This window comes from Procambarus clarkii, chromosome 4 (assembly GCF_040958095.1).
Source record: "Procambarus clarkii isolate CNS0578487 chromosome 4, FALCON_Pclarkii_2.0, whole genome shotgun sequence".
In the NCBI taxonomy this organism is placed as follows: domain Eukaryota; kingdom Metazoa; phylum Arthropoda; class Malacostraca; order Decapoda; family Cambaridae; genus Procambarus; species Procambarus clarkii.
The window spans coordinates 47,859,067-47,872,486 of NC_091153.1; the positions used below are offsets into that span (position 1 = coordinate 47,859,067).

The window sequence follows — 13,420 nt, forward strand, 5'->3', positions numbered from 1 at the left end:
AATCTGCACTAAGGGCAGAACCTCACTCACACAACAGGAAAAGATATCTTGCTGGCAGTTAAGAATACAATGTTGACCAGACCACACACTAGAAAGTGAAGGGACGACGACGTTTCGGTCCGTCCTGGACCATTCTCAAGTCGATTGTCGACTTGAGAATGATCCAGAACGGACCATCGACTTGAGAATGGTCCAGGACGACTTGAGAATGGTCCAGGACGGACCGAAACGTCGTCGTCCCTTCACCTTCTAGTGTGTGGTCTGGTCAACATACTTTAGCCACGTTATTGTGACTCATCGCCTGCATATTAATACAATCTGAATAATGAAATATGGAAAAAAATAACACACATATATATACATATAATCCCTTTTATTGCATACAAAAATGAAAATTATGTACAAATTTGAAAGACAAAGATGGGTAGTGAAGATTTTAGCACTTTGAGAGGCCAGTACTCAAGACATGAGTAGTGATGACCAGTGAAGTGAAGGTGAGCCCAATACACTCTACCATTCTAGGACCAGAAGTGTCCTGTCAAGACGATGTATGGTAGCGTCTAAGGGCGTCTTCTCATAGGCTTCACTGGTCACTAACACCCTTCTTGACCCACCGGCCAGAGGAGCGCTGTGGTCCCTTTATTTACACCATAATGGCCTGGAGGGGGCGGGGCCTAGGGGTCAACACGTTTTCTTTGCGCTTTATTGATCTTTTTTTCATGTTTTTTTGAGGTAATATTTTTTTAAATAAACAAAAAGTATACATCTTTGGAAATCACTTTACATACATTTGCCATAAAATCTATGATTCACATTATGGGGTATCTCGATTATATATCAAAATAATACATAAATCATTAAATTAGATTATTTTTTTTTTATTTGGAGGGTGAGGTTAATCCTTAGGCACCTTCTCGCTTCAGGTCACCGATTGAGGTCAACTTCTGGACGCGATACCTGCCCCTTTTAACAACCTATAGACGAAGGCCATTTCAGGTCATCTGAACGTCATTACTCAAGAGCAATGAACGTTACACTATCAGAAAATCCCAACTTTAGTTATTGTTTTCCAATACACAAGAGGCTAAATTTTATGTATAAAAACAATATTGAAAAAATACAATTTTCCCAATGGTATAAAAGACTTGTTTTGAGAAATAAAGGCAGTTTCCTAAGGCTATGGCAAAAAACTCACACAATTACTCCTACGTTTGGCAGTGTGAACACAAATGTGCACTAACCTACACTACGAACAAACTTAGCGTGCAACTAACTACAAAATGTCTTTTTATTGTGCTTCGACACATTCACTTCGGTCATTAATGATACTGAATAATTTTGTTGTATAAAAAAACTAAATTTATAGAAAGTTAAAAAAAAAGACAGATATTCGAAGACAGATGACAACCACAATCAAACCATTACAAATATCTAACATCTACTCTTTATATATATACACTATGAAGCGCCAGTTGAAGCCTCATATACTGAAAGACGGAAAAAGGCGTGTTTGGGGAGGACAAGAGTAGCAAGCCTGTCCGGACTGACTCCATGGGGCAGATAACACAATTCTAACCAATTTAGTGTCATACCATATATATAAAAATATTTAAATTAATTCCAAAGCTACCATTTAGTAACCTGGAAATTTTGAAAGACTATTATCTCTTTTTGACAACAATTAAACGCTACGAATTTCAACAAAACTCAGAATTAAACAATAATTTGATTTGGCTTAGTCTTAAGGTAATGACCTCCAAGAAGTAATTAAGAATTGATGACTGAATTACAGTATAAGGTAGACATGGGTCCTGCCCTCTAGAGACGTCTTAGAGGAAAGGCTGACAACATTTAAGGGCTCTCAGGTCCAAGCCAGCCCTCACAACTCCCTAGATATATATATATATATATATATATATATATATATATATATATATATATATATATATATATATATATATATATATATATATATATATATATATATATATATATATATATATGGGCATGCATATGAAAACACGTTCCACCGCTAAGAATTCAAATATAAATTCTGATTTGTAAGCTTCCGATGTTGTCTAGTTTGATTTCAGATTAGTTTATGTACATCAAGTGATAGCTATTGGCAGTTAATTATCAGCAGAACTTCTCAGTGCTGAAAATATAGATCTTGAACCTTGCGTTCCATGATCAGTTATATAGTGAGCTACTAATGGGAGTCTTGATAACCATTCCATATACTTTCAAGATTTAAGTGAGTGAACACAATTAACTGAAGCTAGGAAATACAGAATCAGAATTAACACAAATCTGAATTACGATTCGGGTACAATTATTAGTGGTTTGTGTGTTAAGTCTTAAGAGGTTGTGGAGGCGGCTTGAAGACACACAAGAGCGTGGGAAACAATAATTGCACAAAGCTGGCAAAAGATAATTATTAGAGATCATTTTGATTGCTGATACTGCTGACTAGTGGGTCACAGTGTCGCCAGAACATCACACTTAAGTGCACTTGAAACTATATCTTTATTGCATAAGTGCACTTTTTTTTAAATTCAACTACAAGACTAAGTACTAAAAAAGATAAGCAAAACTTTTGTTTTACAATTTATATTTACATTTAACTGCACTCGGTGAAGACGCTCGCATTTTGTCTCTGGCGACACCGTTAAACAACACGAGAAAACTTCAAATATAAACCGAATATTGTAATAGTGAACCAAATTAATTTTTTTTCAACCAATTTATCCTTTTTTTAGGCCTTTTGACAGTGAACCAAATTAATTTTTTTCAACCAATTTATCCTTTTTTAGGCCTTTTGACCTACTGTCAAAAGGCAAAAAGCAATCCATAAAATATTTGACTTCAGTTTAGAGAAGTTTCCCCGTCTGTTGAGCCAGGTCAGCTCAGGCTAAAACAGAGATGAGCAATTATGGCTCTTATTACACCTTTCTTAAGTGCCATAATTGCTATACAAGAACCAGACTCGGACACAACGCTTGCTGACGTCAGCACACATCAGAAACAACCAATCAGCTGGCGACGACGTCGCGTCCAATCACCGAGCAGATTGCGTTACAAAAAAACAAGTAAACCTCGCCAGAACAATCATTCAAGCTCTGAGTCCGAGCGTCTGGATATAAATTTCACATATATAATTATCACGTCTTATAGCTTTGATGACCGTGGACACAGATAGACCTTCATCTAACTCTCAAACTATATAAACCTACGAATGTAATTCCATTCTTTCAAATTCAATTTTTGTTGATATCCGTTACAACGGCCGTTAAAACCGTTAAGCCGTTAAAACGACTTCAAAAAAATCCACAAAAAGCATCACTCAGTTTCAGTGATTACAATTTAGAGTTCAATGTTCATTAATTTCAGTGGCCCTCAACTCGCATGAAGCCTCAAGCGAGTCAGAATTGGCTTCACTGTGTCCAGAAGAAGAAATATTGCTTAATTAAACTTAATTAAACTAAACTATGACTTAGAGCACCAGTTAGGCTATTTACAGAAGCGAAAAGGCAAGATTTTGGTCTGGTAATGCCCACAAATATTGGCAGAACTATTCCCACGTGAGGACTTAGTTTAACTTACGTAATATTAATGAATAAGATAGTATTGAATAAACATTATACACAGTGAACAAACTTCCTAACCAACATACCCACAACGGTCTCAGTTACCTTTGTCCACAAGTTAACGCTGAAACAAAGTAGTAACGTTTAAGGGCGTTGTGATTAGGTTGTAGGGCGGGTTGTGATGTACAAATATAATAACACTGGACGCAAGAATTCAGTAATCTTCATTTTTATATTTACAGGAAAAAATCCAAACCAATCGCCAGTTGAAATCTTAACAAGATTAGAGTCCAGTTTGCCAATACATATATACAAAAAAGGTACATTAAATACAGTATAAAGATCAAAATCCTGCCTTTTAATACAGCCTCACCGCTCAAGTGGAAGGTTTCAATACAGCCTCACCGCTCAAGTGGGAGGTTTCAATACAGCCTCACCCCCTGAAGTGGAAGGTTTCAATATAACCTCACCGCTCAAGTGGGAGGTTCCAATACAGCCTCACCCCCTCAAGTGGAAGGTTTCAATATAACCTCACCCCTCAAGTGGAAGGTTTAATACAACCTCACCCCTCAAGTGGAAGGTTTAATACAACCTCACCCCTCAAGTGGAAGGTCTCATTGCGAGTAAACGACCTTCCTCTTGGAAAGACCACGTGGTCAAGGCGGTGATGACAAATACTAGTGGCGAATGAGATCCATCGTTTACCTTGTTAATAAAGCTACACCAAGTTTTGAGGAGACCAAATGCACTCGACCCCGACACAGCTGACTCTTGAGAGCACCGTCGGCAGAGTCTTCACTGAAAAAGGGAAATTCTTCATTACACTGACAGCCACTCTTGCACCAGCTGTGAACGAGGTTTCTAACAGATGGTCTCCAAAGGGAAATGTCACTGGCTCGCCCAAAATTGTGCCAAACTGTTGGCAGTGAATTGAACTTTAGTGAATGTCTCCAACACCGGACCAATCGGGCCGCTCCAAGCAACAGCCTGGTGAACCAAACTCTCACAGTGTCAAGCCTGGCCTCGGGCCGGGCTTGGGGGAGTAGAAGAACTCCCAGAACCCCATCAAGCAGGTACCAATGGTGTCGAGACTTTCAGAACACAGAGGGCTGGTTAAAGTTTTCTTCTTTGAGGACAAGGTGGATATTGGAGGGGTAATTTGAAGCCAGTTTTAGCCTACTTAGTAGTGAAAGACGCCAGGGTAGTGGCGGATAAAGGGCCGGAAACCTCGGGAGATGAACCCCCCTGATGCTGGGGATGCTGGGGGAGGATCTCTCAGCAGCTGTGAAGTTATATATCTCATTACTTTCAAACCAATTATACAATACACCAATTTGTCTTTCTTCAGAAGTTACACAAGGTAGGACCAATGTAAAGGAGTGATTATTTGTTTTAATTAGATAATCACTGACGTGCACGATTAAATTCTTTCAAAAGATTATATATTGTTCATTAAAACATTACACAACTGGTCCCTTGGCGATACGGACTCACCGGGATTTATTCCAAATTATTCATCCAATATAACTTTACATTTAGAAAAATTTAAGTTTTAGTCAAATGGCACAAAAGGTCCATAATTTCGAGTTCTTATATAGACATATAAACCTCAAACAAGACACTGAGGTTCGACGGAACCCTCGAGGTTGAAAAGCTGGATCCAGAAGTTCACGTGAGGTAGAACATCCAAACACTGGAATATGCCGGAGAACAGCGGTAGCAGCGGACCAGGGGAAGCGAAGAAGTCTTCCCCTCCTGAAGAAAAGCCTCTGGGGGACATCCAGACGAAAGAACAGGTGCATAACATCTTGAAGATGCAAAAGAAGTTCTTCAACACAATAATGCCGAAGAAGAACTCTGATAAGACCAGCTGAAAGTCTAATACTGAGGCCCAGAAGCATCCACTGCAGAATAGGGTGGATGACGCCGGGTTGGAGATCAGTGGAACTTGTTGAAGAGCCGCCACCAGATGAGGGCGAGGATGGACGCTGAGACACATCTGGTCAGAGCCACAGGCACTCTTAGACTTGCTGGCTCCTGATCACCTTCCTTCGTGCTCACCTGAGGGAAGAAAAGACATATCATTGATTAACATGTTTAATAAAGCTGCAAACTATACTATATTATGTATATATATATATATATATATATATATATATATATATATATATATATATATATATATATATATATATATATATATATATATATATATATATATACAAGTTTGTTACTAAAATGGTGTATGTGTGTAGCATTGCCAAGATGATTACCAACTATAAATACTCATATATCGAAAACGGTGAAATCAATAAATAAATGAAATGAAAAATTATAAAACATAATAAAGGTGTGTGTTGGGAGAAGGTGGTGTACCACCAGGTACCAAATGGTTGGTAAAACTACCCTCCCCCCCCCCCTGAGTCAAACAAAAGAAAGATCATTAAGGTTTATATCACATAGAACCTGTCGCCTAAAGCTCGCATCAACCAGACATCATCAGTGGCATTTGCAAGTTTGGTTAATATAGGAACTGACGTCAGGCATTTGAATAAGGAGTCATTCAGGATCTTGAATATCCACGTATGTCAGACCAATTCTGGTAATATGCATCTCCATTCTGGAGTCCATATCTCGTTAAACAAAAAGGAAACTGGAGAAAGTCCAGATGTATGCTACCAGAATAGTCCCAAAGAGAAAATTAGAGGAGACATAAGCACCACATTTAAAATACTCGGGGGGGGGGGGGGGAATAGAAATAAGTTAATGTAAGCAGAGTTAAGCAGGTATAACCTACCTTGGCATTGCTGACATGGAACTGGTCAGCAATCTTACGAAGTTCTCTTCCCACTCTCCTATACTGTATCTCATCATCTTGGGCCCGGTCTCCATCCTCTAGGCTGCTCTCCTCTCCCTGGCGTTGGGGAGAGCGATGGGGGCGGGGGAGAGGCCAGGAGAGTTGGGGCAGGGTGTTGGGAGGGTGTGGATGATCACTCTGGAGTCTGCGTCGTACCTCTTGGATGTGCTCCAGACTGGTCTTCACGCTTTCATCCCTACCTCCTTCCTCCAGCCTACCCACGGAGGCGGCGCGGGCGACCCCAACGGTAGGGTCTGAAGGCGTGGCAGGGGGCGTGTCGAGCGTGGGGAGAACAGGAAGGGCGTGGGGCGACTTTTCAGGGAAGAAGGAGAGATACGATTGGGCTCTTCGTAGAGGCGAAGGTGGAGGCGTGTTGCTGAGAATGACGTCTGGAAGGGTCGCGGGCAGCCCTGTTGGTCATTAGTATACCGTTAGTCACTGCTGTTAGTTCACATGCCTAGGAAGAAGGGAGGAAATTATCAAGGGAAAGCGCCAAACCATCACGACTATATAGCACTGGGAAGGGGGCAGGATAAGGATTTGGGATGGGACGGAGGAAAAAAGAATGGTGCCCAACCACTTGTGGACGGTCGGGGATTGAACGCCGACCTGCAGGAAGCGAGACCGTCGCTCTACCGTCCAGCCCAAGTGGTTGAACATCGCATGCCTAGGAGTATAGAAATATTAATTATTATTAGCCCCCGTTTGATTTGCTAGGAGAGGCTACTGTTTGTATTAGGCTAAGTTTAGAGGGAATCGAGTACCAGCTTGCCTGCACAAGGAAGACCAGTATATTTATTGTGGTTAGGTCTATGCAAGCTTATATAGGCCTAGACTAAGGCAAAACTATAGGCTATAGTAGCGTTGATGATTATATTATCGTAAACATAATGTAGGAAGCATTAACACTTGACTGTATTTCTGCGAGGCTAATCTAAAAATGACACGAGACTGTCTGAGGTCAAAAGCAGTAGGTGTGTGTGTGTGTGTGTGTGTGTGTGTGTGTGTGTGTGTGTGTGTGTGTGTGTGTGTGTGTGTGTGTGTGTGTGTGTGTGTGTGTGTGTGTGTGTGTGTGTGTGTGTGTGTGTGTGTGTGTGTGTGTGTGTGTGTGTGTGTGTGTGTGTGTGTGTGTGTGTGTGTGTAACACGACACTCACTCTCAAGGTTGGTCTCTCTCACCTGCCCAACACAAAGAAGCAACAGTACAAAATGTTTTACGATTTAGTTCACCCAAACACTATATAGTTTTTTTTGCGTGTTGCTTCCTTCCTGCCCAGAGCTGAGTGGTCCCACCACAGAGACCGTGGCACCAGACCTATGGACAAACAGCCCAGTCCTCTCGAGCACTCACAACGTCTCTAAACTGATGTACTTAATTGCTAGAATCTAACCGATGGACTCACGGATAGAAAACGCGACAACCCGTCAATTGATGAGAGCCGCAGGGGGGAATTTATAGTATTTATTTATAGTATTAAATTTAATACTATAGTATTATTTATCATAATATCAGATTTATAATATTAAATTTATCATATTTTTAACGTTGGGGAATTTTAAACGTCAAAATACTATGTATTATTTCAGAGAACAGGGTGCTGTAACTTACGCCTGGCGCCAGCCACTTTCATTACATGACCCTGGTGAAGGCTCTATTATAGTGGCACTTGAAGGGGGAGGGGGGGGGGTGCAGAGTAGTACCAATATATGGAGGGAATTAGAGTAAAGGCATTAGAAAGGGAGTAAAGTAGTGACTCTTCCTTAATGGTCTCGACATCCACCAAGGAAACATTAGTTTCCCGTTTAGTTCCAGGTTCCATCGCTGTTTCTCTTCCTCTCACTATCACACCATCTGCCTTCTCTTCCTTCCCTTTGGCTCTTCCCCTTCTCTACCGTGTTCCTCTTCACCCCCTCCGCTTCCTCTTGATCCCATTCCTCATACTTTCTCTCCTCTTACCTCTCAATTCTACCGTCCGCTCAACCTCTTACCCCCTCCTATCCTCCGTGAACCCTCCCTCCCTCCTCTCACCACGGAGGCCAGACAAAGAGACAGTCAGCCACCACAAGCTCAAATTACGCAAGGTAGATAATTCTACCAGTTACTGAAGAACTATCCCCTGCTCGTCACGTCTGGCAGGACAGACTCTTTTTACTCTGCCGTCGGTCCTAATTAGTCCTTAGGGTGGGTGGTTGAGGGTAATGTTGATTGACCACTGACTGATGTGTTAGTGATTCCTCTCATCAGGCAGTATCCTAGCTCTGATCAGTCAGTAGCCTAGCTCTCTGGTCAGTCAGTAGCCTAGCTCTCTGGTCAGTCAGTAGCCTAGCTCTCTGGTCAGGCAGTATCCTAGCTCTCTGGTCAGGCAGTATCCTAGCTCTCTGGTCAGGCAATAGCCTAGCTCTCTGGTCAGGCAGTAGCCTAGCTCTCTGCTCAGTCAGTAGCCTAGCTCTCTGGTCAGGCAGTAGCCTAGCTCTCTGGTCAGGCAGTATCCTAGCTCTCTGGTCAGGCAGTAGCCTAGCTCTCTGCTCAGTCAGTAGCCTAGCTCTCTGGTCAGGCAGTAGCCTAGCTCTCTGCTCAGGCAGTAGCCTAGCTCTCTGCTCAGTCAGTAGCCTAGCTCTCTGCTCAGTCAGTAGCCTAGTAGCCTAGCTCTCTGCTCAGTCAGTAGCCTAGTAGCCTAGCTCTCTGCTCAGTCAGTAGCCTAGTAGCCTAGCTCTCTGCTCAGTCAGTAGCCTAATCTCTATGATCTTTCTCTGATAATAGTTCTCACCCGCGCAGTTCTTCCTCACAAAGTGCACTTCACTCAAGTCATAACTCATATGCTTGGGGTCTGAAGCAAGGCTAATATATGATAATTAATAATTAAATCAGTCTTACGGACTCCATTCCATATTGGCTTCCGAATGCATGCCAGAAATGATGAGTTGGGTTATGAAAAAGGTGACAAATACCAGGAATGAGCAGCAGTACATTAATTGACCAGTTGATTAGCTAGAATGACAGGATGGATAGAGGTAATGTTCTAGCTTATCCTTAGTCGCATCTAGGAATGTACATCTACGTGAGAGGAGAGGTGGAATCTAGAAAACCATGTGAGCTATAAGTTTGGGAGTTAAGGAAGCATTTCTTCAGTGTGTGAAGCTAGAATGTAAGGTAGCTGAAGAACTTATAGACTATATAGTTAAAAGAATACGTTATGATAGGTAGCTGGTGGGTCAAGAGCCACTATAATAGACATTTTACCACTGGAAGCCGGGACCCAAGAGCTGAAGCTGAACCCTGTATACATGACCTGAACGATATGAGTGGATACACACACACTCGTTGCAGGATACAATTCCTTTTTCGTCCCCCAATAGTCATGTGAGATAGTTTCTATTTTTACCCAAAGGTGACACTACCAAGTCCGTTGTAGATAAGATTGGACGCAGTCGCTTCCCCCCTCCCCCCCCCCCTTCCCCTCCCCAAGTCCCACAAGTCTCAACACACACTCCTCCCCCCCCTCTCTCCCCTACTCTCACTTCCCCCTACCCCCCACCCCTGTTCACTAACCCCCCCACCTCCCCCGGGGGGGAATCTCTTTCAAGGTCTCTTCATATGCCCGCACCCGGTAACCTGTCATTAACTCACAACCAGCGCCTCGCCACTACAACCACAACCCTCGCCACCACAACCAGCCTCACCCGACCTCTCCCCGTCACACCCCGGCAACAAGTGTGGGCAAGTTCCAATCCTTATCTCGGCAGCTTACTGCTATAAAGCCCTTCTTCCCCTCACTCCCTACCACTTCGCCACGCACGACCTCAACAATAAAACCTGGCTTTAGCCTATCCATAGTATAGACGTAGCGTAGCCTAGCTGTAGTCTAGCTTTAGTCTAGCCTAACCATAGTCTGGCTATAGCGTAGCCTACAGTAAAACTACTTTTTAGCAAGGGGCCTGATAGCTGAGTGGACATCGCTCGGGATTCGTAGTCCTGAGATTCCGGGTTCGATACCCGCTGGAGGCATAACTGGCCGACCCCTCACAGTGTTCAAGAGAGAACTGGATAAGCACCTCCAAAGGATACCTGATCAACCAGGCTGTGACTCATACGTCAGGCTGCGAGCAGCCGCGTCTAACAGCCTGGTTGATCAGTCCAGCAACCAGGTCGACGACCGGGCCGCGGGGACACTAAGCCCCGGAAGCACCTCAAGGTAAGGTAGGAGGCGGAAACATACGAGCAGTTTCTTTCACTCTGATGCACTTGTTCACCTAGCAGTAATTAGGTACCTGGGCGTTAGGCAGCTGCTTTCTTGGGGGTGTGTAACATAAAGGAGGCCTGGTTGAGGACCGGGCCGCGGGGACGCTAAGCCCCGAAATCATCTCAAGATGGCTTAGCCTAGCATAGTTTAGGTTACAATGAGAGGTGGCAAGTGTAAACTAAGAGCTCCAGCAAGACTTACGGGTAGAGCAGTAAACTAGTCACTAGACGAGTTTACCAAACACGTCTTCATGCAGGTCGGCGTTCGATCCCCGACCGTCCAAGTCGCTGGGCACCATTCCTTTCCCTCGTCCCATCCTAAATCCTTATCCTGACCCCTTCCCTGTGCAATAAAGTCGTAATGGCTTGGCGCTTTTCCCTCATAATTAAAAAAATTATAGACCTAAGTACCATTCACTACAGCAAGCTGTTGTTGTTGTTGTTGTTAAAAATTCGCTACATGGAACAAAAAGTCCCAAGCAGCACGGACTAGGGTGATCCCGTAGTATACAGTATATACTTTAGCGTCTTTACACAAGCTTTACCCCTTGGCGTAAGCTGTTTATGGACAGCTCTACTGTCGGCTCAAAGAGTCGTAGCTCTACAGAGAACTCTACTTCCAACCCTCTACAGAAAATAGAGTTAACTCTACCGTCTAAGTTATCAATTAGTATCACAGATCTCACCAGAGATGTTCGTTTGTTTATAAACAAAAACAACTTTGAACTTGGCATAATAAAGCTTGAGCCGCGGTTACACTGCCCTGGTGACCCAGTGCTTCACATCCTGGATCATCTCAGTTCATCCACACTACGGAAACCGCATGCGGAAATGCGTTCTAGTCGTCAAGAATTTATAAATATAACCAGGGATGTGCGCTTACTAAGTCGGATTGAGCGTAAGCGTGCGTAAAAACGTTCCAGGTGAGTTAACTTCAATAAAAAATTTAACCGTAAGTGAGAAATTCGCAGAGATAATGATGCAACAGTTGCTGGTGCAAGGAGTGTGGGGGTCACTAGGGGTCAAAGGTTGGCCAGCACGTGTGTAGGAACGAGCGTGGGGTCACCACGGGTCAGGTGTAGGCATGGGTAGCAGTTGTCACCCACACGACAAACAAGCAATGAGGCAGGACAGAATACAAATAATAGCCAGGCGACAAGGCCACATGTAATATGACCACACACACACACACACACACCTTGACCAAAGAGCCAGAGCTCAACCCCCGCAAGCACAATTAGGTGAGCACAATTAGGTGAGTACACACACACACACACACACACACTTCATGATAAATATATACATGTCTTATCAACTCTTTAACCTTTACAGTGAAATGTGACGCTTAATATGTCTCAATCTGACGCCTGGTACTTCGTGTAGTATGTCTCAATTTACCAAGTCAGCAGTGGAGTATAAGTTGTCTCTTCTGACATAGCTGAGCGCTCAAGCTGACGGTCGCTCAAGTTGGCGCTATCTCTTAAGGAAAATATCCTCACAACTTGGTATTCTAAGTTTACTCTCGCAAGAATATCCTAATATAGTCAGAATATTACCGTAAGTACACATAGACACAGAGATGATGTTGCTTCAGCGCTCCCAGTTGACCTGCTCAATCCCAACTTTCCTCAATCACTAAAAATTCACCTGAATTCAAAGTCATTTTTAAGACATGAAATATTTTTGACACAATTTCCCTCATACTGATTAGAAGCTTTCAGTAACTACGTGATGCTAAAAAATGTCCCCTATCATACTAATTTTATTTTTTATATACATATTTAGGTACATTTACATGGCCCTGTATCATAGTAAAATTAAAAAAAAAATCAAATCTCGACAAAATCTACGGAATTTTCACGACAATGTCTAGCAATGCACCTGTCAACACCTCAGCTATTGAATGCCATTTGACGCTCACACTGTTGTTCATTTCAGCTAAAGCTGTAGTAGCACACATGTGTGGAAACATTTAGGCAACAATACCCTTTTCAGCAAACTCTAAAACATACATTAACTCGTGAAAAAAATCACTTACCTCTGCGATTTTGAAGATTTTCCCAATACATTTCATCTGTCACAAATAAATCCATGTTATTCATTTCAGTAGTGTAGCCAAATGGCACAGCTCCATGTATAAGTATGTTCAGCATTGTGCACTACACACTGATCGCTCCGCTACACGAAGTACGTGTGCCTCCGATACCATCACCACGTAAACTAACTGAAGGATGCTTCGTGTAACAGGTTATAACCTAATGAAGAAACAAGTGCGCGCGCATGCTCCAGCCAATCACCGGCCACGCACGGGAGTGTTCACCAAATATATTTCCGTATATTTTTATCTGCTTTATTATGATATACAAAGGTTAAATATTATTTTTCATTGACAGTATTTAATATTTTCTCTTACCTGATATAAATGATATGTATTTAAAATGATAAATAAAACGGTAAATAAAACCTTCTAAATTCTGGAAATAGGAGTAAGTTGTAAGTGGGCGGGGCGTTCTCATGGGCCGGTAGTGACAGCCAATCAGGAAGCAGCAGTGCACGTGTTCGGGATTTGCGCTCAGACTAGTAGTAAACAAATCCTCTTCGCGCCAGAAGTTAGGTCACATTATCACTGTTCCCCTTTGTCCCTAACTTCAAAACTTCAAATGCAAGAATGAACATAGGAAAACTTTATAGGTTTGCAGACTGGTGGTTCATAGAGATGAGATAGATCGCTCGCTGT

The 13,420-nt window shown here is 42.7% G+C and overlaps 1 protein-coding gene across 2 annotated transcripts; it reads right to left on the minus strand.

Annotated features, from left to right (window-relative positions):
• Positions 1–356: 356 nt before the first annotated feature.
• On the minus strand, positions 357–12,924 carry LOC123749706 (uncharacterized). Of its 2 annotated transcripts, XR_011230100.1 has the most exons (4): positions 12,722–12,924; positions 6,385–6,854; positions 4,149–5,648; positions 357–4,052 (listed from the first exon to the last, which is right to left on the minus strand). XR_011230100.1 is itself a non-coding variant. In XM_045731825.2 (3 exons), the coding sequence occupies exons 1-3, from the start codon at positions 12,834–12,836 to the stop codon at positions 5,526–5,528; spliced, it is 708 nt and encodes a 235-aa protein (XP_045587781.1). In that variant the 5' UTR covers positions 12,837–12,924; the 3' UTR covers positions 357–5,525. The 2 variants fall into 2 exon arrangements, 1 of the variants encoding a protein (XP_045587781.1); XM_045731825.2 differs by having other exon boundaries at positions 357–5,648.
• Between the last annotated feature and the right edge of the window lie 496 nt (positions 12,925–13,420).

What these genes read in the sequence shown, in the direction of transcription:
- LOC123749706 (XM_045731825.2), bottom strand. Translation starts at nt 12,836, where the DNA reads ATGCTGAACATACTTATACATGGAGCTGTGCCATTTGGCTACACTACT. An exon ending in AAATCTTCAAAATCGCAGAG is followed by an intron (nt 6,855 to 12,721) that starts GTAAGTGATTTT and finishes AATGACCAACAG; the next exon opens with GGCTGCCCGCGACCCTTCCA. An exon ending in TCCATGTCAGCAATGCCAAG is followed by an intron (nt 5,649 to 6,384) that starts GTAGGTTATACC and finishes TTCTTCCCTCAG; the next exon opens with GTGAGCACGAAGGAAGGTGA.